This window comes from Tachypleus tridentatus, chromosome 13 (genome assembly GCF_004210375.1).
Source record: "Tachypleus tridentatus isolate NWPU-2018 chromosome 13, ASM421037v1, whole genome shotgun sequence".
NCBI classification, from domain to species: Eukaryota; Metazoa; Arthropoda; class Merostomata; order Xiphosura; family Limulidae; genus Tachypleus; species Tachypleus tridentatus.
The window spans coordinates 79,516,830-79,544,404 of record NC_134837.1 but is presented as its reverse complement, the minus strand read 5'-3'; the positions used below and the strand labels follow the sequence as shown (position 1 = coordinate 79,544,404).

The window sequence follows — 27,575 nt, the reverse complement described above, 5'->3', positions numbered from 1 at the left end:
CTCGTTATGTAATATTTATTTTGTCTAACTAAGCTCTTTTGTCAGTAGTGAAAACTAGTTTTGAATACTTTTTAATTATTTTTCCATGTTTTGCTTTTTTTTAACTGTGTTTTCTCCTGTTAATAGGACAAAGGATGGTTATGGTACATTTAGTGTTCTTTGTTTGAATACACTTACTGTTTATTTATGAAGAAATATTAAATGGTGTTCGAATCCTTGCTATAAATTAACGTTTTTTTATTATTATACTCTCATAGATTATTACAATCAAAACATAATTAAGGATAAAAATACATTGGGTTTAAGTGTTTCGGGTATGGACAAGGAAATTTATGTGGGCGGTGTCTCACCTGATGAGCCGCCACTGCATGATACACAGTTTGGTTTGGTTTTGAATTTCGCACAAAGCTACTGAGGGCTATCTGTAGTAGCCGTCCCTAATTTAGTAGTGTAAGACTAGAGGGAAGGCAGCTAGTCATCACCGCCCACCGCCAACTCTTGGGCTACTCTTTACCAACGAATAGTGGGATTGACCGTAACATTATAATGCCCCACAGCTGGGAGGGCGAGCATGTTTGGCGCGACGGGATGGGAACCCGCGACCCTCAGATTATGAGTTGCAAGCCTTAACCCGCTTGGCCATGCCGAGCTGTTTCATTCTTATATGATATTTTTCAACACCATTAATAACATATCATGCCATAAAACCACATGATGTGAAAGTGATAATGTTTCTGATTATAAATTAGTAAAATATAGTCTATAAAACGTTACAAATATATACAATTTTTGCATTGAGGTGTGCTCTTATCCATCTTTAAAGACCAAATAAAATTAACAATGTTGCAAGTTAGGCTCATATTGATTCTATAGAAAAGACGAAAATTAATATACAGTGTGTTCGGAAAGTCACTGTGCAATTTTGTCTATTAATAAATATATAAGTACACAGTGACTTTCCGAACACCCTGTATTATAATTCGAGTCTTTATGTGATTAGAATCTCTGGAGTGAAAGTAAAACAAACATCAATTTTATTTTAAAAGAACAAACTTTATTATGAAGGAACTCGTATGAACTTCTACAAGTTTGATATTTTTATAATGTTATTCAGACCAACATCACAGACTGGAATGAATATCAAACACAAACAATTGCACAAAGATTTACTATAATTAAAATTAGATTCTCTTGTTTGAAACTGATCTTTGGATAAATATTTGGTAAATATAAAATGTACATAATTTTATAACTTAGAACTTACTTAGTAGTTTGATATATAATCCGTTAAATATTATGATTTCTTATTGCTTCATTTGTACCTACACGTCATGCAAGTGTGTATATTTATGCATAAAAGGAAATACCAACATACATGTTTTGTAATATTACTAGAAAATAGTTGATTGAAATCCCAGAGGTATCTGATATGTCTTTGTTGTGGAAATTGATTAAGGTATAGATAATTTAAAAAAACAATAAAAATCATATCCAAATATGCACATCATAAAAATAACTATTCTAAAAAAAGAAATCTATGTAAAATGTGAAGTTACACATAATAAAATACGTGTATCTCCATTCAACAGTATATAAATGCAATATCTATCTGTCAAGAATCAACTTGCAATTGTATAGAAAAATATTGAAATTAATATGCTATCCTATCTGTACATAAAACATTCATCTTCACACACACACAATTTGTAATTGATATAATTGTTGTTTAAGTTTCCATAAGATAAATCTGAAGTTTCATGTAAGCTTCCATATGTCTGTATAACAAATTTCCTTGATCAAATTGTGCATTCTAAAGAACTTACTTATAAGGTCCTTTAACTTTTGTAATTTTGAATCCTATAAAAGAAATCTTTCCTTTTAACTGAAATGCCCCAATAACAATTAATAACAAAATATACAGTTTAAGAGAACAGTTCCTTAATTAAACATTTATCGTTATTTTTTTCATTTTCACTTAGCTTTCATTTGTAACAGAAAGAACAAATGTGGGTGCTCCAGATAACAACAACTGATACTGGGTGCTTCCATAAACAATCCATACTGCTCAACAAATACATTGCAACTGAATGTAATCAAATATTGCTATAATAAGTTTAGTATCTTTCATGTCTAATAATGCATGAAAAAAAAATTACATTTTTATGGTACACAACTATCAATTATTTTATTATATAACTGTATATATTTTCACCTGTTGCTGATCATAAACATAATATTGTTTACAGATATGTTTCAAAAAATATTAAAATTGTTGATGCTCTTTTATGAATAATTTGATGAGCCTCAAGAAATTTCACAGATAATGCATTCAAACTTAAATTCATTACTTAAGAAAGCTACAAAAGACGACAGTTTCTGGGAACACGAATTCTTAGAGATGATTTTGGGTTCAAGACTGCTCGCACTGCTTCTTCGTATACCTATAATCAAAAGATAATAGCATAAAAAATAAATATCATAAAAGTTTAGCTTTAAAAGATGTGGGTAAGGGAGTACATATCATTTCTTGTATGATAAACCCACATATGGTTATTTCAGTCCTGATCACACAAAAGGTATTTTATTAGAAGTACATGGGGAATTAATTGAGAAAGTGCAAAAAGTAACAATTTTGATACTTCTCAGCACCAATACTATAGCTGTTATAATAATAGAAATTACAGTTTATTTTATTTACGACATATGCATAGACTGCTTTAAATTTAAACCCATAATTCCCAGAATATAAATTTAACACAGCCATTGCATTGTTTTTAACTTATATTTTAAAGTTTGTTAAGGTAATCAAAAGATCACACACTGTTTTATTTTCCTGCTCTAACACCTACCATCCTACTTTAATGAAGAGTTATGCAATGGATATTATTTGGTTTTTGGCATTTTTAATAGTTTCAGTACAAGATTATTTACTAATGAATAGTGGACACCCAATTAGCTATAAAGAAGCAAAACAGAATATATATATTTAGCTATCAATTGCCTATTTTTAAATATTTTAAGTGAAACTTTGACAAAGAAAGGTTGCATCGACATTTCTTCTTGCTGGTAATCAACTACATTACTGGATCATACAAACCTCAATTTCCATCAAACAGTAGTCGATAAAACTGGGAAACCAATAAGTTAGATAATATAAAAGCACCTGTTGAGCAAATAGCAACCTAAGAATAAATCTTACTTATCCAAGTTTTACTTCTTTTAAAAACTTAAAAATACATGAAAGGCAGAAAAAGTGTTTGTATTCTTAAATTTTTAATCTCCAAAAACATTATTAGCAGCTGAATAGATTAATACTGTTGAAATTTGTCAAAATTATTTAATCCCAATATAAACTGTGAACAAATAAATAAGAAACCTTTACAGTCTACCTTCAATTTGTAAACCTCAGTACACACTGTTTGCAAATGAAATTTTTCGTTTGGGCTTGTCTTCTTTTCTTTTGTTTCTCTATCTGTTTTAGATAGTGTTATCAACTGAACAGTTAAATATTAATTTATTTGTCATATCAATACATATTATTCAACTAAATAATTACATATTATTTGGTGTTTGTTTTCAAACTGAGTGTACTGTACAAAATCTTTCAAAGAAGCTTGAAAAAATAGGCTTATGTATGATATATATATAAAGTGAATTATATTTCATCTTGATGTAAAATATGAACTAATATTAGGAAAAACATTCAAACTGAAAAATTGTAAAAGTCAAACAAAGGAATATAAATTAACTATTAACTGTCATATAATTCTTCAAATATAACTTGATTAAACAATATTTTAAAAAGATTACCTCATTTATTCCTTCCATGGTTTTTGCTGAACATTCAACATATTTCTCTGCTTTGATCTTTGTAGCCATCTTACGACCCATACTTTTAGAAACTAGTTGTACATCTTCTGGAAGGTCTTTGCTGTTTCGTAAGTCTATCTTGGTTCCTATATGAAATAAGTAGACAGTTGAGAATAAAATATAATTGTTTTAATCCCAGCATTATTTAAGTAAAAGTACTCAACTGTGTTTTAAATATGTTTAGTTTGTAAACATGTATTCAATATTACTGATAGTTACTAATAAAAATACAGATAATTATTACCTGAGAGGAAAAAAACATTGTTTTATAGATCCAATTATTAATAAAAACATTTCATGACACACAGAACATACACTTTTATTGAAAAATAATGTTAACAAATAGAATGCTGAATAAGGTAATGCTACAACAACATAAGTGACAGTAGTTATTGTTACTTAATTTGATCAGAATATCTTAGAGAACAAAACCTAACAAAAAGGTATTTTGAAAAATAAATATATAATAGATTCTTTTATAAAATTTGATTGTTGCAAACTGCAAATGATAAACAAAATAGACATCAAACGTAGAAGCTTTGCCATGTCACACACCTAAGAGAAATACTAAATGTCAAAAGGTTTAAGAGAATGATAGATGGAAATTTATCATTACCAAAGATGCAGCACCAGTTTACCCAAACAAATGTAATAAAGATCAAAACAGCTTACTGCTGTCATTGTGGTAGACAGTCTTTCTATATCCATCTCTTCCAAGCACAGGTAATTCTATATAATCATTTTTAGAATACATTTTATTACAGTTGAAAATGAGAATTTAAAAATCCTTCAAGTGAAATGTGCTGAAGACATTTTTTTTAAGATGAGATACTCTCTTTTCATAAGGTTAATCAGTGGTGTAGTGCTAAATAAAGTACCAGAATGCATTTTGTATGTGTTATCAATTTTTAAATTGCTTGTAGATAAAGAGCACATAGTTCAGAAATAGTATTAGTATCTGAAATTACATTTTAAAATCTTAGAATAAAAGCATTTAATTTTTTATACTTTGAAATAGTGACTGAGATGTAAAGTGGGATTTGTTTGGAGGTATGGCATTTCGGTTAACAAAAAGTAAAGTTATGCTGTGCTCACACGCTCCTACCTCACCACACAACAACAATACTCTGGATTCACCTAAAAATCAACATGTACATTTTTGAGGAAGATAAAAAAACAGACTACTCAAAGTTGGCATGAAGCAGTTATTAGATTTTATAAATTTGCTGAAAATTGTGGAACTGAATTTGACTTGAAATCCTCAGGTTTCAGAGAGCTTAACAGCCAAGTAAACATGTAGAATTAAGTTTAGCACATAAAGTAACTAAAATCTAAATAAAACTTCATGAGGGTTCAAAACAGCAGTTCAGAATCTCGAATAAAAAATAATAACCTAATAGATTAGTTGTTTGTTTTTGAATTATGTGCAAACCTACACAGAGACTATCTGTGTTTAGATTAGTTGTATCACACAAATTATACTGCTGGTAATTCATTGCTAAGAAAAGGGTTTATAATTTACAACTGAAATGCAAATGCTGAAAAAATAATGTTGAACTCAGATATTAAAATATTACAAAATGTGTTGTTCAATCAACTGTAAAAAGTTTTAAAATAAATCTTTTAGATCCAGATATGTTTTTAAATTTTTGTTTACTGTGTTAACTCAAATTTATATTAGCTGCCCACAGTTTTGTATGGAATTTACTGAACTGTACAATATACAGATAACAATATAAGTAAAGATTCAATAGTATTTTTGTAAAAGTGCATGGATACCATCAACTTTAAAGATGCTGTACATATATATTATGGCTTATCTCTTTCATAGCTTAGAAAATAAATTATTTTTTTATTCACATATGTTCAAGTACGTTGTTTCCAAATTTCATTGCAGGGTGTCTATCCTCAATTGGAATTTAATGTTGGCAGAATGAATTCAGCTCTGAATGATATTAATCCAACCCTTGAGCTGTCACACACAGGCAGTAATAATGCAGGTGTTACTGCAGCCATATATAGGCAGTACAGCAGATAGGTCATTATCCTTTTTGCTATAATGTCTGGGTACTAGACACATGAAGAAATCAACAAAGGGAAGTGTTACTTCCACAACTTTGATAACAAGACTATCTCTAAATATGTGTGGTAAAGCCTCTTACAAAATGTAGTAGAATGAATTTAAAATATTGATTTGAGTAAAACTGTTACTAGACATCAGATCTTCATTCTGTTCAAGCCATATACAATTTGGTTTTTCATTGGTCCAGAGATATTTTCTGTCTATTTGAAGTGACCCTGTGAGTGGTTGCTGTACAAATTGTAAGGGAAAAGGCCAGCCATTATGTCATGTAGAACAATAACTGAAAACAAAACAGTTTCATTAAAATTCAACAGTTCTATTAACCTTAATTTTGATTGAGTTTGATTTAAACAAACTCATCTCTTAAATACTTACCTGTTGGTTTCAGTTTTACCTGAGAATACCAAATGCTTTAAAGTTTGGTATTATTTTCTTTAAGACTTACAATTCATAAAACTTACCAACTAAGACATAAGGAGCCTGAGGGCAATGGTGTCTAATTTCAGGATGCCACTTGGTGGCAATATTGTCATATGATGCTTGTTTATCAACACTGAAGCATAGTAGGAACACATCAGTCTGTCAGAAAAACAAATAAGAAAGTTAATACACAAACTTTAGTAGTAGCAAAACAGTATAGTATAGACAACTCTAAATTATTATTTGCAAAATACACACATACACATGAACAAATGTACACCTGAACATACTTGTATATCAAGTCACACACGCACAAATGTACATCTGAAGTATTCATATACCTATTATGGCAGTCACAAAAAAAAACAACAGAACTTAAATAAAACTAACAAAGGCAGAATCTAGTGATATCAACATTTCACATTTCTAGTATATAAAATGTTGGGGTGATAGAAGGATAAAATACACAAACATATAAAAAAAATGTCACAACATTTGGTAACAGCTGTACGTGGTACCAAGTACAAAAATCAAACAAGGCGACCCAAGGCCATTCAGTTCATCAATGTTACCTCTCACTGTCTGAAAAACTACTAATATTACCAATCTAAGATAAAAGTAAGTTTTCGCTTTATACAAAAAAATATTCGAACAAATTTAAATAACACATATCAAGTAAGTAGACAATCCATTCTGTAAGTTTTATAAAACAGAGAAATGGTTCCACTGAGGAAACATGACAAAACCCCAGGTGGGAAGCTGTGGTTAGGATTGAAGTTTAAAAGCACACCACAAAGAAAGTTGCAAAAGGCAGAGGTGAATTGGAAGTTTGTGGGACTAGGTGTACAAACTCTGTACTGGAGAAGTGCAGAAAGTCCCTGTGCAGAACTGAAGGCCCAGATGGCAAATGGGGTCTAGCATCTTCAAGGCTAATGTCTTGGAAGAACCACAGACTAGAGACTTGTAGTCCAGTTTGGATCAAATGAAGGCATGATAGATCTTGAGTACAGAACATTAATCTATTTCTAAAGAGGTTGAAGAAAGGACATAGAGAATGTTCAGTATCCTACTACATTTGACATGCAGCACTTTGCCTCACAGACCAGACCACTGGAAGAATATTATGACCAAGGCAGAGCTTGAGATTAGGGTGTAGATCTTGACAGTGGCAAAATGCATGAAAATGGTTTTGGAAAAAGAAAAGGTAAAACCATTTGCTATGGTCTACTTCAACAAGCAATTAAGGGTGGTCTGAAACTGTCTCTCAATAAACAATTGACATGAGATGTGGATGTTATTGACATCGAGTCAGTTTGCAACAGTAGGAGGAAGTTAGGTAGTGATATCATTGATCTTGATACTGAAAAGTGTAACACTCAAGATACAGCCTACAGGGACTTCATGTTCCTGTCTGAAAATGAGGAGACAAACCCACACAAACTTGAAACTACCTTTCAAGTAAAATATTATAAATAAAAATGGGCAAACAGCCATACAACCTATTTGAATGGAGGTCCTGCAAAATGCTGTACCTCCATGTAAGGCCATAAGCCTTCTCAAGATTGAAGAAGACAGAAATAAGATGTTATCTTCTGTTGAAGGATTCTTTGAACAACTTTTCACATCAAATCAGTTGGTTCACAACAAAGCACTAATGACAGAATCCACACAGGATGGGCAAGAGGAGATTGTTTGATTCAAGGAACTAAACAAGATGAACATTAACCATCCTATCCAAGGCCTTACAAAACCAGCTAGTCAAAGCAATGGGATGGTAATTAGAAAAAATCTTTGGATCCTTCCTTGGTGTAGAAAAAGTTAAGACAATAGCCTTACGCTAAGAATCATCAAAAACATTTTCCTGCCAGAGTTGGTTAAGAAGAACTAGAAGAGCAAGAGAGGTAGAAGAGAGATGGTGCAGCATCTCATAGTCAACATCAAGAGGTTTAAATGATGTATTGCCAGACCAATGAAGAACAAGGTTGAGTTCCATCAGTGTAAAGGGGCAAATTATAGTAATACAAATGAGCTGCCCAAAAGGAAAGAGACGATCACTCTGCCCGAGACTTGATGGCCAAGAAAGCAGGGGAAGAGGCAAAAGTGCTGGAAAGATAAGCAAAATTCTCACTGAGAGTATTGGTGATACTCTGTATATAAGCAACTTCCTGGCTATTGGATAGCAGGATGGAATGCATACCTCCTACTGACCTTCTGAATCTTGTCCTATAGAACTTTGAAACTGGTGGTAGAAGAGATGCTAACTGTGAGCCTAATTCAAGATTCCTTTTGGCTTTGACATTTTACCTGTTTTAGATATAGAATGAACAGCTGTTTGAACAGTGCAATCAGTTACAGGTTCTGCACAGTCATTAACAGATGATAGACTAATGACAGCAGGATTGATTTCTGAAAGATAGGTGAAAAGAGCCAGTCAGCCTGGCCCAACTTCTTCTGTGGTACTTTCGGGTCAGGTGGCATCAACTATGGCCAGTCTCCCTCAAAATTACAGAAAAATGATCACTGCCCCATAGGTCATTGTCAACCCTCCAACAGAAATTATATAAAGCTGAAAGGGAACAGAGATATAGATCAATAGCAGTAAAAGATTTACTAGATGCATGAAAATATGTAAATGAACCAGTATCAAAGAATGAAAGACCGAGGTCCAAGAGCTGGTGCTTCACAGAACAACCTCTCCCATCAATATCAGCACCATCCCAGAGATGAATGTGTCCATTAAATTCTGACAGAATTACAAAGAGAGAGAGAAACTATTTTATGAGAATATCAAGGTCTAATTGATCACAAGTCTCTCCATTTGATAGGTAGAGATAACAAACAGTGATGATATGACCCAAGAAAGTATGAAAGGCTATGGCTTATAAGGGTGTATCGAGAGGCACAGACAAAGTGGGCACATGATGTTTGACTAGCAGTCCCACTCCTTCATGCACTCATCCATTGCACAACCTGCCATTCTGGTATAACAAAAACTGCCAAAAAGTGACTTCAGAATGTAGTTTCTTCACCGGCTTTGGAGCGTTAGCAAACCCCTCTAATTCCTTCTGAATGAAAAGGAGATTTATGCTGTAAAGGTTTATCTGACAAAGAATGCATTATAAGAATGTGAGATACAGGTGCAGAATGAGTGCAGACTGCTGTTCAGATGTGGTTGCTTACCTATTAACTGATTTCTTAATTAGTATCTTATTTTTATTATGATTTGGGTATCTATAATATATGGAGAAAGATTCAGTGTCTACTGTCCCCACCTGCCATAGACTCCTAGGAGGGGATGCATTACAATGCTAAACAAGGACATTGCAAGGGCTTTGTAAACACTATATCTAAACACCAACATTAGACAAATTTCTACAACACTTATTGAGTGTGTCCAACACTTGTACTCGGTTAACCCTAACCAACAGGACCAGTCAATATACCATAAGGGGGACTACCCATCTACAGAAATTCAGGACCAAAGTGGTGTGTTGCAGTGTCCCAGACACTACTCAACCACCAGGATCCTCTCCTCCCTTTCATGGGTAGCCATACATGGCGAACATGTGAAGTAGATGTTCAGATCCAAGAGAAGGTAAACTAAACGTACAGAACCTTCTCTGGGAGGTTCCCTCACCATGTGAAGGAATCCACCTCAATGGAAAAATAAAGAGCATATGTAATACATCAACCAGAATATATGCTTTTCTATTCATGTGGGCAAACAATGGACTGTTGACACCAGTTTCTTCTTTAACACTACACAACACAAATTTGTGGATGGTAAAAGTTACATATAATGAAAATATTTGGGATATCATATCTCACTTGTCTATGATTTGTTGAGGAAATTCTTAATAGTGCTATTGATGAGACAGATGGGAAAAATAATGCTTTTGTAACATCACTTCCATGTTTTATTTTTCTTTATGGAAACCTGAGAAATCATTTTCCAGATGACATGCTTTATAAATTAAAATGTCATTTAAATTCTATTTGTAATCAAACAGTATAAAACTGGTGAAATAAAAGTTCATGCCAATGTTGGTGGGTTCATGTTGAGGGAAATAACAAATGTTCTTCCATAATGTTTTACATCTAAATTTAAAAAAAGATAGATGAGACACCTGTTATTTTTCAGCTTAATATTCATGTATTGTTTATTTAAACAATTCAGTAGCTACAAAACAAATGTTTGGTTTCTGAATATGACATAAGTGCCATCATCATGTCTGTAATATATGCTTAAATTGTTCTGGAATTTTGCTAACCAATTTTTTTCACAAAAATAGAGTAAAAGATTCAATAAACTTTGTGCTAGTTTGGATACCATGGCAATTCCATGAATTTGATGGTATACTGAATCAAATGGACTTATGGGGACTTCCTGCAAAACCAGGTAATTTGTGATTGTACATGCTAATGTTAGAGACAATGAAACATCTTTTTATAAATTACTGATATAGCTTGTATGGAATTAGACAATCATAACTTGCTGGTTTAAAATATGTAATGACGTCTATTACAATAAACTTTTTTTCTTTAACTTTAATAAATTTTACAGTAATTTACTTTCCTTCTAATTTGTTTTATGCATATCTAACAACTGGAATATACAACTATTACATAAAACATTTGCTGCTTCATTCAATTAGTCTTGCTTGTTAAGAATGACTACCTATTTTGTTTTTGTGATAACCATATTTTTCATGGACTTTTTATTTCTTTATAGGTTGTGACATATATTTATTTTTAAGGAAAAAAACTGTCATAAAGGTAACCACGAGATATTAATCCTACCATTATCAAAACTCTTTTTTTGTTACTTATTTTTATATTGTTTTTAATTTCTCAGGTGTCAATTCATAATTAATGAAAAACTAGAATAATTCATTTGGTGTAATGAAAACATATATATCACTAGACTGTCAGAAAATGCTGAGTTTGAGTTAGTTTTGTTTATCTCTGCACGTTATCTTCCCAGTTTAGATAACTGTCTGAATCTAGTTTCTGTCAATATACTATTACTTCATTTTATAATCTTTCATTTGTAAGCATATTTGCATGTTATTTTTTAATTATTGTTCTAATTTTTTATGTAATCTTTTTCAACATTTAAAAAGCTTTTATTTGTGCTTCATGATATTTTATGGAATATCTTCAAACTTAGACATTTTAATCATTAGAATTTAGGTATTACATTTTAAATATTACACAACTTTTTGAAAGATTCATAAAGTATTGTTTTCATATCTCTTTCTAAATGGTTCTGTTGTTAATATGTCTTGTAGATGTAAATCTAAATAACCAAACAAGATGTACAACATACTAATAGTCCTACAGTGCTAACATAAACAACTTAAATTTGCGAGTATGAACTCCTGTCAAAAAGGTTATCCCATCATCCTTCAATTAATACTGTACACTACCCCAGAAAAACTTGTATGTTTCGAGTACTGGAATGAATATTTTGTGAAAAACAATGTGTGAGTGAAAGTGCACTACTACAGAATACTATTTCTAGGTGTTGTTAGACATTTTTTATACACACTTACACTCTTCACGAGTTCTTCTGAAATTACCTGGTAATATTCTGACATGGGAGACAGCGCAATAATTTTCATCAGCACTGACTAAAATTATTAGGACTGCAACAGAAAACGGTAAGTGAAAACAACGTAATCCAGAAATTTATGTTTAACAAATACCGAGAAGAAAAGTTAAGTGCCAGTTACACTTTGGTTAATTAACACGATATTTACTGTACATAAGTACTGTATTTACAAGTTACAAGAATATAACATGATGCAACTGAACTTGAGCACCAGAATTAACCCTAGTTGTCTTTCAGTGAATAAAAACTGTATAAAAACAACCAGTAACGAGTCTGTCTTGAAAACCATACCAAACCATCAGTACAATAAAAGAATTGGCCTTCTTTCTCTAGTTTTACATCAAAACATTTTATATCCAACCTCAAACCTAAATATGCGTAAGTGTACCGTCTGGTGCTCTTCTTCTTACAATAATCCCTAAATTCATTACGAAGAAATGTCACATACTCTCAACAGGTTAATTAAATAACACATACAGACTTATGGGCCTGATATCCTTTTGGTGCATCATCACTTACGCAACAGAATCAAAGATCACTAACACTGCGTTCTCAGTTTTTTATTTTGAATTATATTATTAACCATTGGCAGTTTTCTTTTTTCTTTTCTCACAACATAAACTTATGCATAACCCTAATTTTGCAGGAGGCATTTCAATAAATGAAACGGGCTGTTTTACTAACAATTAAGAGTAATTTTCAGCCAATCAGTATCAAGTATTTAATAAACATTACCCTGTAAAACTTTCACATATTGTTTTTGACAACATTTCTGACTTTACGGTGGTTTTTCATTTATTATTATTTTATATAAATTTTAGAACATCTGAAACAAATTTTCCAAGTTAGATTGCTTTTCCCTCTCTCTTTTTGCCAGGTTTCGTTTTACGTATTTGTATATTTTTTGCATGCATACATTCTGCAAAGATTACTACAGAATACTATAGATTATAGAACGTATTAACACTATGAAATAAGAGTAACACGGAAAAAAAAAAGAAAGATAAAAGTTTGGTGTGCATGCATAACGTCACGTTTCCCGCATTCATTTGCGATAATATGCCAATAAAATTTTGTCTTTTGGTTTCACAATTTTTATAATGTATATGAAGAGAAAATGAGAAAATATACTAAATACAACAGACTGGTGTTTTTTATTCTGATGTTGTTTTCTTTATGGAAAGCTGAGAGAGCTAGTTGTATTTATACTTTGATGCTTCATTTTTCGACATTTTTTTATAATTCTAAAATGATATAATCCATAAAACTTTCAAAAGTGGTGTAGAATTTTTTTTATAAAAGTCGCTAAGCAAGTTCTATGTTTAAAAAATCTGAAAATTATCAAAAGTATAATCTAAAGGTCCCATTTACAAAATTCCTTATTTTTGAAATTTGCAAAAAGCTAACTGAGGATCATTTGAATTAGCTGTCTCAATTCTGAAGTAGGCCCGGCATGGCCAGGTGGTTAAGGCACTCGTAATCTGAGGGACGCGGGTTTGAATCCCGTCACACCAAACATGCTTGCCCTTTCAGCCGTGGGAGTGTTATAATGTTACGAACAATCCCACTATTCGTTGGTAAAAGAGTAGCCCAAGAGTTGGCGTTGGGTGGTGGTGACTAGCTACCTTCCCTCTTGTCTTACACTGCTAAATTAGGGGCGGCTAGTGCAGATAGCCCTCGTGTAGCTTTGCAAGAAATTCCAAAACAAGCAAACAATTCTGAAGTAATACAGTGGAGGGAAGGCAGCTAGTTAATGCCGCCTAAAGCTAATTCGTGAAGCTGAAGGCGAACCACATTCCGGCAGGGTTAAACACTGTCTCAATTATAACTTATAAAAAAATTATAATTGACTGTATTTTATATTGACTCACATAAGTTTGCTCTTCTAAAGTAAAAAAAAAAGTGGTATGAATGAAAACTCAAACTGGCTCACTGGGACTCCAGGAAAATCCCGATGGGCCCCTTTGGAAAAGTATATAAAAAAAGATTAATATCATATCAGCATAACAGAGAAATAACCATTCATCTACTGTCATGACACTGATGTTTAAATTAACATGCACGTTGTAGAAATCATATCCTGTCTTACTGAAGAGCTCCACTGTTATCAAAATTACTGATCGTGTGAACTAAATATGACATACATACAGGGTGCTTCAAAAGTGTTAACGCTTTCTGAAATTTTTTTCTTTTCCTTGCAGTTGACTGAAATAACAACGAGACTGACTTTGGAGCATAGAAGAAAGGTTGCTGCATGGAGGAAGGTGTTTATGTTACCAAGTCACGAGATATGCGAGACCTCCGACTGAAATATGACAATGTGATTGCAATAATATCACAAGAAACGTGTCTCTGGGCCCTGGAGAAGATTCCAGACATGTGTTGACAATAATGGCAAACACGTAGAGACCCTTTGAAGCTATTAACATACGTTTGCTATCATGTTACAGTGTATTATCTGTTCTTTTTCTATTAAAAACGATAGTCCCATATAAGTGTTAATATTTTTTTGAAGCACCCTGTACTTCTCAAGTACACATTTTTTGCTATTTGCATGACAAATCTGTGAGCCTCCTTTAGTTTTTGATTTTCTGGCGGTAAAGTTTTAAAGTCCGATATGTCCTTTCACGAATGAAATATTAATCAAGTGAAGTTTACACTACAGAAAATCTAGCAGTAAAATAAAAGAAAGTGAACTTTGCAATAGTGATTAAATAACTAAAACATAATTTCTCTCAGATCGATACTGGCTTGTTTTGTTTTTTGCGAAAACTAGCACAGTGAGCTATTTTCGCGGTATATACTTTAGGAATTGAACCTCGAATCTTAACACTTTTAAGTTCTCAAGCTTATCACTAAGCCATCCCTCACATTTCACATTTCATTTTCTGAATCGTCAATTAAAACTGCACTGAGCCATATATGTAACTGATTATCTAACTCTGTATTTAATCGTACTAAGCAGTTTTAGCAACGCATTTCCCATTTTGTTCTTCATATTAAATGCTGCTGACATACGGTAAAAATGAGAATACCTTTAGGATACTGAACGATAAATACTCACCCATCTATCCATACATGTTCAAATTTACCTTGAAAATCCTTAATGCCATATGGATTTATCCACCATATACTTAAAGCACGCACGCACGCACACACATTTACACACAGCGATTAGCTTAGATGGAGGAATTTAATATACACTAAGATTAGGTAGATTTATACCAACCACCACTGAATCACATGATTTGTTTGATTTTTTACATTATTAGGTTCGAGCATACTACAAATTTACTAACCCTTCCTTATATACGTACATCAAATTACATGTGACACGCACTTAGATAAAATGCAATTTGTTTGTTTTGAATTTCGCAAAAAGCTACACTAGGGCTACCTGCGCTAACCGTCCCTAATATTGCAGTGCAAGACTAGAGGAAAACAGCTAGTCATCACCACCCATCGCCAACTCTTGGGCTACTCTTTTACCAACGAATAGTGGGATTGACCGTCATTAAACGCTTCACGACTGAAATGGCAAGCATGTTTGGTGCGACGGGATTCAAACATGCTCGCCCTTTCAGCCATGGGGCGTTATAATGTTACAGTCAATCCCATTATTCGTTGGTAAAAAAGTAGCTGAAGAGTTGGCGTGGGTAGTGATAACCAACTGCCTTCCCTCTAGTCTTACACCGCTAAGTTAGGAAGGACTAGCACAGATAACCCTTGTGTAGCTTTTCACAAATTCAAAAGCAAAAAAAAAAAAAAAAAAAAAATAAAACAGTAAGATTAGCTAGAGCGTATAGGCAGACACTCAGACGCTAGGCCTGGCGGACGATCCAGACCATTAAGAAACATGAACAAACAACTTGTTCATTTAGCTACTGAATAAGCAAAGACGCAAAAGAAAAAACAAAGACAAAGATTGTAGCCACGCGATCAAGTTGTTGTTTATATTTAAATTGAGAGAAACTGAATGCTTAAGGCAAACGAAAGAGGGATATATTTAAATACTCCTTCGAAACGAAAAGGACAAAATTTGGAGTACGATCGAACACTAAATAGTACATGAGTTTTTTTTCACAAAGGACTATATTTGCCTCAACAGAGTAACATATAATTAAAAAACCAAATCCATAAGTGGTGAGAACTGATACAGCATGAAACTGTGAATCCAAAGGTTTATGGTTCGCGCTCCCCTTGTCAAAAAATCAAGCTTCGCACTTTGAAGCCATAATTGCCTGATAAGGGTTAGGTCAAATCCCACTATCTGATTACAGTGACCAAAAGGCCCGGCATGGCCAGGTAGGTTAAGAAGTTTTACTCGTAATTTGAGGGTCGCACCAAACATTTGGATTTCAGTGATGTTGGCAAGGGCAATATTAAATGAATAAATTACATTCCTCCAGTACTGTTATCCAGCAATGTCATCAGCACTTAGACTTTTTAAAAATTCACCAGCCACTTCTCCCATACAAGTAGCAACGATAGTGTTCTATGAAGATTACAACTGTAAGTAGTTTTTCATTTTTCATAAAGCATCAGCAATCTAGAGCCATGAGGGTACACGATTATAGGTGATATTCCATCCAGAAACTGCATTAACACTGCTCTCAACAAACATACTAAAAAATCTTCCTTTTTCCAAAACATACATATCATTTCCAAATTAACATGAGCTACAGGCATACAAGTTTAAGCTAACATTGAAAATCATTTTTCTCATTTTAGTTTTATCACTAAAATCTATCTAAATAACAGAATTAATTGTAAGACTATAAAAAGAATAAACCTCTATATACAAAGAAAAAATATCAACCTTAACAATATATATAACAAACAACCATTACTTCAAGTGCTATAGAACCCTGGTAAAATAACGTCATCTATATTTGTGACTATACTAATTAAACATGCCATAAAAGCTTACAGCCATTAATTTATACCTCCTAATAAAATGTCAAAACCCTACATTTCTCAAAACAAATATTCAAACTATGTTATAACAAATTATGATAGAATTTGACAGAGTATCCTTTGACAGTTTTGATTTCTATAAGGAAAATATAGGCCTGATGAAAATTATGTGGAAAAGGGCTACTAGAATCTTATCTCATTAAAACACATTTGCACTATAAAGAAAGGCCTAAGAGCTCAACAATGTTTTTAGTTACTAAACAAGAGGGGGGGGACTCTTGTTTTACAATTCAATTTAAAAAGACAGTATTATTTTTTTAACTGGATTTATCAATCGGTAACAGCAACTATTACATGTTATAATAAGCTTTGAAAAATAACTACAAACATGTCTAGATTTTCTGAGTTTCTAAGTAGTACACTGTGTGCTTGATTTCTAAAAGATGTGGATCTCAAAGGTTACTTGAACAAAAAGAGATGATTTAATTTTCTTTTCTTGAAGATTTAAAAGTAACATAATGAACTGAAACTACTTCTGAATCTTGCTTGCTCTTATGCGTATATATAAGAGTCAAAGAAAATAAAACTTAAAATGACATGTAACAGAACTATTGGCAAAAATCTTTTCTTTCAATTTTTAAAAATAACAAACATCACAACTTCAATTTTATGTAACTTATTATAAGGTTGCAAAAATTAAGAAATTGCTATTAGCAATATCAATAGAGATCAAACAAGCTACATCTGAAATACTGTTAATATCAAAAAAGTTGAATTGCCAAACTTTCTATCACCAAATCCCATACAAAAGCATAACAACTCATGACTTTAATACTATAAATAATGAACCTCATAATAGCATACAGGAAACATTAACTAACAATTCATGCATAAACACCCCTAGATTAATGTATAAGAATTAGCAGTCAGCAAATTGAAGAAGAAACTTGAGACTAACCTAAACAGTAGTGATAAAGGGCAGCATGATATTAAAAGGAACAAACTTTTCCAATGAAACAACATACTAGCTAATAATGATTTTCAGGAAGTTAAAAAAGTACTAATAGGACTAGAAGTATTTAATTGCAATGATCACATAAAATTAAATAACTGATTTTAATCTTTAGCTTATAGATGACCTATGAGAAGGAAGTATAACAACAGAGATAAATAGAAACAAGGGAAAACATAAGGTGGTTATAACAGTGATTCTTTAGTTCAGCATGTAGATAGGATAGTCTGTAGGATACATAGAGAGAAAAGAATTAAATTGTACTATCTAGGGGCAAGGGTGGAGGATATAAATAGAGCAAGTAATATATCAAAAGGTGCTAGCAGTGATAAGTAAGAGTGAGCAGATTGACTGTTTTAACTTGTGGATTCATTTCAATAGGACAAAAAGATTTTTGGAACAGTTGACTTGCATTTAGACAGTAAAATCTATCTTACTTACAAGGGCTATTAAGTCAACTGAGAGAGAAGCCTCTAACTATGACTAAGACATTGTTAAGTGCCAGAATAAACCAAACACTAAACAAAGTAACAATTAGATATAGATACAAGTATAGTATTAGAACAAAGTACACAAATAGCTTTAAAGTCATGCTAAACTGTTATTATTGAAATTATAAAAGTGTAGGAGAAAAACAAATCAAAGGTTTTAAGAGTACTAGTTACAACAAACAATTTTGATATGATAGAAACAACTTAAACTTGGTTACATGTATAAAATTTTGACAGATGTTTTTGAAATAAAGAGCTATAGGCAATTTAATAGAATAGATTTAAATATAAAATATGAGTTATGTTCTGTTCACATTGAAGATATCAAAGCTCATAGCAAGGATGTTGATTGAATTGGGTTTATATTATCAGTTATAAGAGTATAAGGCTTAAAGCTGGAATTTGATAAAGACCACCACATAAAATTTTATTAACACTCCTACGAAAAGTGGGGCCTAATAGGCCCCACTTTTCGTAGGAGTGTTAATGAAAAGCTACACTATGATAAAGAATTCAGCTGTTAATGGAATACTAATTATGGAGGATTTTAATTTCAGACATGCAGGATTGGAAATGTTGGAGAGTTCAAACATGAGAAAGACAGGTTTTCCAAAAGATGGTTTTCTTCCACAATTGGTTATTGCACCTATCAGGAACAATGCTATTTTAGATTTCTTGTTAATTTCTCATACAGAAATGGTTGATATGTTAAAGAATGGAGAACATAAGGATGCAAATGCTCATTGTCCAATTAGGTTTGATGTTTTGCTGCATGTGAGGGTAAAAATTAAGGATTTTCTTTACAAACTTCAAAAAAGCAAATTTTAAAGAGATGTTATAAACTGGACAACTGAATTAATTAAAGATGCTGACCAAATGTGGAAAATCTTTAAATATTCAAAGGTAAGTATGTTCATTATTTTCAAATATGTATGGCTACAAGTAAAAAAAAAAATCAATTTTAAACTTCTACTTTACTGCTGTAATGAGAAATTTAGAGGATTACAAGAGATCAATAAAACTGTAAAACAGAAATTAGGATATCAAAAAATTCTCAGAAGTAAAAATTAATAGTAATGGTTTATCTAAGTACATTAAGTATATGCAAAATGTTTGGATGAGAGTATAAGTATAGAGAAAAAGAGATGATGGTTACAAAATGGCTCATTTACTAAATTCTACACTCTCTTCACTTTTCAGTAATGAAGACTTAAGTAATATTCAGTCACCATGAACAGTTACTGTATGGTAACAAAACTGAACATGATAATCACATTAATCCAAAAAAAATTTATGTCAATGATAGAGAAATGAGTGCTTGATAAATTCATTAAATTTGCTAATATTCAGATATTTGGTGCAGCTGGCTTGAGCAAGATGCTGCTACCTTTAATCTGGATTATTTGGGGGAGTTAGGTGAATAACTGGCAGATAGCTTTTAATTATAATAAACATAAAGCAATGCATGTATGGTACAATAATTTCAATTATATTTTTAAGGGGAATATCTTAACAGTGCTAGGGAAGAGAAGTATCTTGGTATTCTGGATGATCAGTCTCTAAAGCTATCAAAGCAGTGTGCTGTTCTAAGTGGCAGGCAAATTATGATTCTAAGTTATGTTCACTATTTCTGTGGACACAAATCCAGAAGGGTCATAGTTTGGCTACATTTGGAGGGATGCATTCAGTCTTAGGCATCTAACCTTAGGAAGAGCAATGAATTGTTATAAAAAAAAAGAAAGAATTCAAAGAAAGGTTACTAGGATAATACCATAGGTGGAAAGGTTGTTGATTGGACAGGGTAAAATCTATGAAATTGATTTTTTGAAAAAGAAATCTTAGATTAAGGTGGTTAAGATTGTTAAAGTAATTTGCAATACTGATGTGTCTTTTTCTTTCTTTTTACTAAATGCTAAGAAGACAGGACTAGGAAGATACAAATATATATTTTTCTGATGGAGTAGCCGATCTTTAGAACAGGCTTCCTTCAGATGTGGATACAGTAACTTTAAAGAAAGACTTGACAAACATTTGAGTGGTAAAAGATGACTTTGATCTTTTAAGTTCAGGATGAAATGTCCCACGTGAACCAATAGATTACTTCAGGTCCTTAAATTAAACATGTTAAACTGTTAATGGAATGAAAGCATTTAACCATTGTGTTTGTTGGAAAAGAAAAAGTCTAGAGATTTTCTATGCAACATGGCACAAAATATACCTGCAAGCCTACTACTGGAAGATTTCACATTATTAACTACATTTTAACATTTCTTTTTAAGTAATTCATCTAAAGATATGATTTATGTAGTCTGTTTGTGAAATACCATTATGTTCACAAAAACACAATTTCAACAGGATAAAGACAAAGGCACAGTGGCTGCTTTTTCAAAGAATTATTATATCAACATAAATAGGTTAGTTCAAGAAATAATATTATAGAAAATACATTAATTAGGTAAAATGCTATGTTTAACTTTAATATATTTCTTAACATCTTCCTATAGGTATTTTTGTTATCCAAATTACGAAAAAAATTAAGCCTCAAATTAAATATAAATTGTAATTGCAGAGCTGCAATACAATAAAGTTAATACATGTGCTAACAAAAACTTAATAAAAAAAATTAGCTTTAGTCTTGACTGTTAATGTCATTAATTACATCTACTTCTGAATTACTAGTACTCCTGGTATGATAGTAATAGCATTTTTTAATAAAAGGGTAATAACATTTTACTCTAACATTAACCTTTTTAAAGTTTAACTGTCACACTTTGTTTTACGCCTGTAAGGTAACTTATAATAAACGAAATTGCGGGTGAAATCAATGAGTAAAAATATAAAAATCAGCCAGGAAAATACAAAAATCTTAACCGTTATTAACATCAAACTTAAATTAATTACAATCACAGACTCAATTCTTGAGACGATAGTCCTGAGTTAGTCGAAAGTTCTACAATTTTCGAAACACTTTGTTGAGTAACCACACACAACTCGACTGTTTGTACTTATTTTACACAGCAATCTTTGGTCTTTAAAACTTCAAATGTACGTAATCGTTATTAATATATTCAAACGAATTACATCAAAATGCAAATAGAAAATTTTAGAGGGCACATAATGAAAAACATTTCAAATTAATGATGTCACTTTAATAGCTACGCCATCTTTAAACTTTTATTTTATGAGAAAATATATTTGGATTTGATAGTATTTCGAGTGTTAATTAAAATACAAAAACAATGAACATTAGCTCAAATCAAAGTGTGTATTTTAATAAAATAAAGTACATTAAGCAGATAATAGAATAAACTATCAAATGAACAGAAAAGACAGCTCGCAATATTATTCAAAAAATTAAATATGAAGATGGAAACCAAACAAGTCGAAATTCCTGTCACTGAATATCTTCGCCCTTTCAGCCGTGGGAGCGAATGATGTGATGATAAACTCCCACTATTTATTGGTAAAAAGTAGCCTAAGGGTTGGCGGTAAGTGTTGTTGTTCAGTTACCTTTCATCCAATCTGTCACTTAAAACTTAGGGGCAACTAATGCAGATAATCCTCGAGTAGCTTTGCAGGAAAAATTCAACAGACGACAACAAACTATTCTTCATTTTCATTGAAAAAGAAAGGCAAACATCACATTAAAGTTGTTCATCTGTTTTTTTTTTAAGAACACGCTTTTTCAGTACTTTAAATATATCTTTATTATTTTGTTTACTTTATGCATGGTGTGGAGGACAATTGTTGGGAAGCAAAATTTGCAGATATCAGCATTTGGGTTCCCATGATCTAAAAATCAAATGGAAACGAAGAATTCAATAGAATGCGGAATGCTGTAAACCAATCTTGCATGGCTTACAGCAGAAAAATTTTGAACATATTTCATTTCAAATTAAAACACATTCTTCATGACACTTTCGAGCATTTTTGTTATATAGCCTATGAAAAAATTTTAAATAATTAATTTAGTAATCTTACAAACAATAAAACCCTTGAGCATCTTGTTTAAGCCAGTAAAATCAGAACTCTATATCTCTCCAAACAAGTGCGAGTTTGTAAATTTAGTTTATTGAACGTTTGAGTGTATTATTTGTCTTAGCTCAAAGATAGAAAATGCATAGTATAAGTTCTGATCACTATAGAGAATCAAATCAGCATTTTAGTGTTGAAATTCTGTAAACTTACTGTTGATTCACATGAGGACTTGATAGTATTTATAGGTTCTTTAAAAAATGTTATGCAGACATTTCATATCATTATTTCTTCCTACTTTTACCTACGTATTTTTACAATTTCCTTTTCAATTTATGTGCAGTTTTAGCATAACCACTTAGTCTAGAATGTCTCCCATTTGCCTTATTATAGTTGCTTTGTTCTCTATAGTAGACAGTGTCTGTCCTGCCCAAGGGTTGTGGCATTGCAGTACCAATATTCATGTTGAAAGGATCAATAACTGTAATATCCTGGCATGGCCAGGTGGGTTAAGGCGTGCGACTCGTAATCTGAGGGTTGCGGGTTCGCATCCCCATCGCGCCAAACATGCTCGCCCTTTCAGCCATGGGGGCGTTATAATGTTACGGTCAATCCCACTATTCGTTGGTAAAAGAGTAGCCCAAGACTTTTAGTAGCATCTGACTTTTAGTGTGCGCAACTACCTAAGTAGCGTTTTCTTTCTGTTTATATATATACAACAAAGGCTTTCTTAACTTATTAGATTTGTCCTATCTCATTACTACTCGAGCGCAAAGAAAAATTCAGTCACCTTTTCAAGTACAGACTACTCCAAACATTTCCTGATCGAATCTGCTGACTATTGGATATTTGTAAGGAAATCAATAAACCCGAAAACAGAGGCGTCATGCGCTTCTCGCATACTGGGTCGTGCTTCGAATTCTCATTTAGTATCTTGAAAAATACGAATAAAAGAGCTGCGATTGATATCATACTCAAACGCCGAAAATCTACGCGCCTCTTGGTACGAGCCCGCTTCGTTCAAACACCCAGCGATGCCACTACCTAAAAATACCACAAAAAACAAAACAAACTATTCTTACGAAATATTTAAAATCTTCCATTAACGAGATGGAAAATGTTAAGAATCTATCTCAAGCTACTGTGTTTGTTCTAAACTTTTCATGGAAAAAGAGGAACTTGCAAGATTTTTGTTTATTAAACTTTGTGTTTTTTTTTTCCTTTGGGTACACTTTTGCATAGTGTGTATGTTTGTGTGTCTTTCTTATAGCAATGTCTCATTGGGCTCTCTGCGGAGTCCAGCGTGGACAATCGAACCGTTGATTTTAGCGATGTAAATCCTTAGACTTACCGCTGTACCAGCGGGGTACTCTTTGCATGGTATTAAAATATGAGACTTAAGCAAGATTTTTTATAGTCATAGTGTTCGATTTATAGTGGTACAAATCCGTATATTGTACGATGTCTTTTTTATTTGATGAAAAATTATTCCTTTTACTAAATTTTGAGCTTCAAATTTCGCTAATAATAACAATAAAATATTCTAGTTGCTAACTGGAACCGAAGCTTTTATTTACCTTAAATGCACAAAATATACAAATATTACTTATCTAGATATTATACTTGTCTATATCACAATTACATATAACGCATTTATTTGTTCTGGTTATAAAATCAATAACATGAAGTATTTATTGTAATTTTTTTTTTTTAAATGTATGTATAATACAATGCTGGCCAAAATCTTAAAGCCAATGAACATAAAGAAGAAATATACATTTTGCGATGTTAGACTCGACCACTTATTTGAGTAGAGCTTCGAAAGATGAAAATAAGAAAAAGGAAAATAAAAAAAACAACACATTTTTAGCAATTTAGGTAAATTGTTTTTTAATTTTATTAATATATTGACAACGACGGTTAAAATGGTTGAGTGGGATCTGTTACCGGATTGAACATTACATCAATTAAACTGGGTTAATAAATCTGTTCGAGTTCCTAGATGGTTTGAGAATATTAGAAACTAAACTCAATTAATATAATTAGTAATATTTTCAATAAAATATATTGATAACTTTTTAAAATATACTTACACAGATGGAGTTATAGTTATATATACGTATGATATAAATGAGCTTTTAAATACAAAGTGGCTATAATTTCGAACATGGGTTTCTTTTCTATCAGTTTTACTGAAGCACATAACAGCGCTTGCGATAATACATAATCTTATGATAATTCTCATAATTTAAAACCTAAAACATCAGCGCTCGAGCTAATAGAAAATAATAAAATTAAATAGAGCAAAAGAAAAATCCAAGCAAAAGTAATCGATACATAAGAACAGCGGCGGTTAGTGACAATTTTGACAAACGAGGCACTTACTGTATATTACATTTTCATCCAAGTGAAATCAATGTCCCACAATTTTTTGTCTCAGCAGAGCTTGTTTTTTACATTCTCGTTATGTAATATTTATTTTGTCTAACTAAGCTCTTTTGTCAGTAGTGAAAACTAGTTTTGAATACTTTTTTAATTATTTTTCCATGTTTTGCTTTTTTTAACTGTGTTTTCTCCTGTTAATAGGACAAAGGATGGTTATGGTACATTTAGTGTTCTTTGTTTGAATACACTTACTGTTTATTTATGAAGAAATATTAAATGGTGTTCGAATCCTTGCTATAAATTAACGTTTTTTTATTATTATACTCTCATAGATTATTACAATCAAAACATAATTAAGGATAAAAATACATTGGGTTTAAGTGTTTCGGGTATGGACAAGGAAATTCTATGTGGGGCGGTGTCTCACCTGATGAGCCGCCACTGCATGATACACAGTTTGGTTTGGTTTTTGGAATTTCGCACAAAGCTACTCGAGGGCTATCTGTAGTAGCCGTCCCTAATTTAGTAGTGTAAGACTAGAGGGAAGGCAGCTAGTCATCACCGCCCACCGCCAACTCTTGGGCTACTCTTTTACCAACGAATAGTGGGATTGACCGTAACATTATAATGCCCCCACAGCTGGGAGGGCGAGCATGTTTGGCGCGACGGGGATGGGAACCCGCGACCCTCAGATTATGAGTTGCAAGCCTTAACCCGCTTGGCCATGCCGAGCTGTTTCATTCTTATATGATATTTTTCAACACCATTAATAACATATCATGCCATAAAACCACATGATGTGAAAGTGATAATGTTTCTGATTATAAATTAGTAAAATATAGTCTATAAAACGTTACAAATATATACAATTTTTGCATTGAGGTGTGCTCTTATCCATCTTTAAAGACCAAATAAAATTAACAATGTTGCAAGTTAGGCTCATATTGATTCTATAGAAAAGACGAAAATTAATATACAGTGTGTTCGGAAAGTCACTGTGCAATTTTGTCTATTAATAAATATATAAGTACACAGTGACTTTCCGAACACCCTGTATTATAATTCGAGTCTTTATGTGATTAGAATCTCTGGAGTGAAAGTAAAACAAACATCAATTTTATTTTAAAAGAACAAACTTTATTATGAAGGAACTCGTATGAACTTCTACAAGTTTGATATTTTTATAATGTTATTCAGACCAACATCACAGACTGGAATGAATATCAAACACAAACAATTGCACAAAGATTTACTATAATTAAAATTAGATTCTCTTGTTTGAAACTGATCTTTGGATAAATATTTGGTAAATATAAAATGTACATAATTTTTATAACTTAGAACTTACTTAGTAGTTTGATATATAATCCGTTAAATATTATGATTTCTTATTGCTTCATTTGTACCTACACGTCATGCAAGTGTGTATATTTATGCATAAAAAGGAAATACCAACATACATGTTTTTGTAATATTACTAGAAAATAGTTGATTGAAATCCCAGAGGTATCTGATATGTCTTTGTTGTGGAAATTGATTAAGGTATAGATAATTTAAAAAAACAATAAAAATCATATCCAAATATGCACATCATAAAAATAACTATTCTAAAAAAAGAAATCTATGTAAAATGTGAAGTTACACATAATAAAATACGTGTATCTCCATTCAACAGTATATAAATGCAATATCTATCTGTCAAGAATCAACTTGCAATTGTATAGAAAAATATTGAAATTAATATGCTATCCTATCTGTACATAAAACATTCATCTTCACACACACACAATTTGTAATTGATATAATTGTTGTTTAAGTTTCCATAAGATAAATCTGAAGTTTCATGTAAGCTTCCATATGTCTGTATAACAAATTTCCTTGATCAAATTGTGCATTCTAAAGAACTTACTTATAAGGTCCTTTAACTTTTGTAATTTTGAATCCTATAAAAGAAATCTTTCCTTTTAACTGAAATGCCCCAATAACAATTAATAACAAAATATACAGTTTAAGAGAACAGTTCCTTAATTAAACATTTATCGTTATTTTTTTCATTTTCACTTAGCTTTCATTTGTAACAGAAAGAACAAATGTGGGTGCTCCAGATAACAACAACTGATACTGGGTGCTTCCATAAACAATCCATACTGCTCAACAAATACATTGCAACTGAATGTAATCAAATATTGCTATAATAAGTTTAGTATCTTTCATGTCTAATAATGCATGAAAAAAAAATTACATTTTTATGGTACACAACTATCAATTATTTTATTATATAACTGTATATATTTTCACCTGTTGCTGATCATAAACATAATATTGTTTACAGATATGTTTCAAAAAATATTAAAATTGTTGATGCTCTTTTATGAATAATTTGATGAGCCTCAAGAAATTTCACAGATAATGCATTCAAACTTAAATTCATTACTTAAGAAAGCTACAAAAGACGACAGTTTCTGGGAACACGAATTCTTAGAGATGATTTTGGGTTCAAGACTGCTCGCACTGCTTCTTCGTATACCTATAATCAAAAGATAATAGCATAAAAAATAAATATCATAAAAGTTTAGCTTTAAAAGATGTGGGTAAGGGAGTACATATCATTTCTTGTATGATAAACCCACATATGGTTATTTCAGTCCTGATCACACAAAAGGTATTTTATTAGAAGTACATGGGGAATTAATTGAGAAAGTGCAAAAAAGTAACAATTTTGATACTTCTCAGCACCAATACTATAGCTGTTATAATAATAGAAATTACAGTTTATTTTATTTACGACATATGCATAGACTGCTTTAA

At 31.8% G+C, this 27,575-nt stretch overlaps 1 protein-coding gene across 3 annotated transcripts in view; it reads right to left on the bottom strand.

Moving 5' to 3' along the window:
• Window positions 1-1,032: 1,032 nt before the first annotated feature.
• LOC143237337 (ras-related protein ced-10-like) overlaps window positions 1,033-27,575 on the bottom strand; it is a 63,818-nt gene continuing 37,275 nt past the window's right edge. For 2 of the 3 annotated variants that reach the window (XM_076476477.1, XM_076476478.1), the window contains exon 6: window positions 25,883-27,294. Coding sequence is in view for 1 of the 3 variants with exons in the window: in XM_076476479.1 (XP_076332594.1) it covers window positions 2,358-2,441; window positions 3,811-3,956 (230 nt within the window). In the remaining 2 variants the exon portion in view is untranslated. Of the gene's footprint in view, window positions 2,442-3,810; window positions 3,957-25,882; window positions 27,295-27,575 lie in introns of those variants that run through there. The other variant, XM_076476479.1, reaches the window with a different exon arrangement.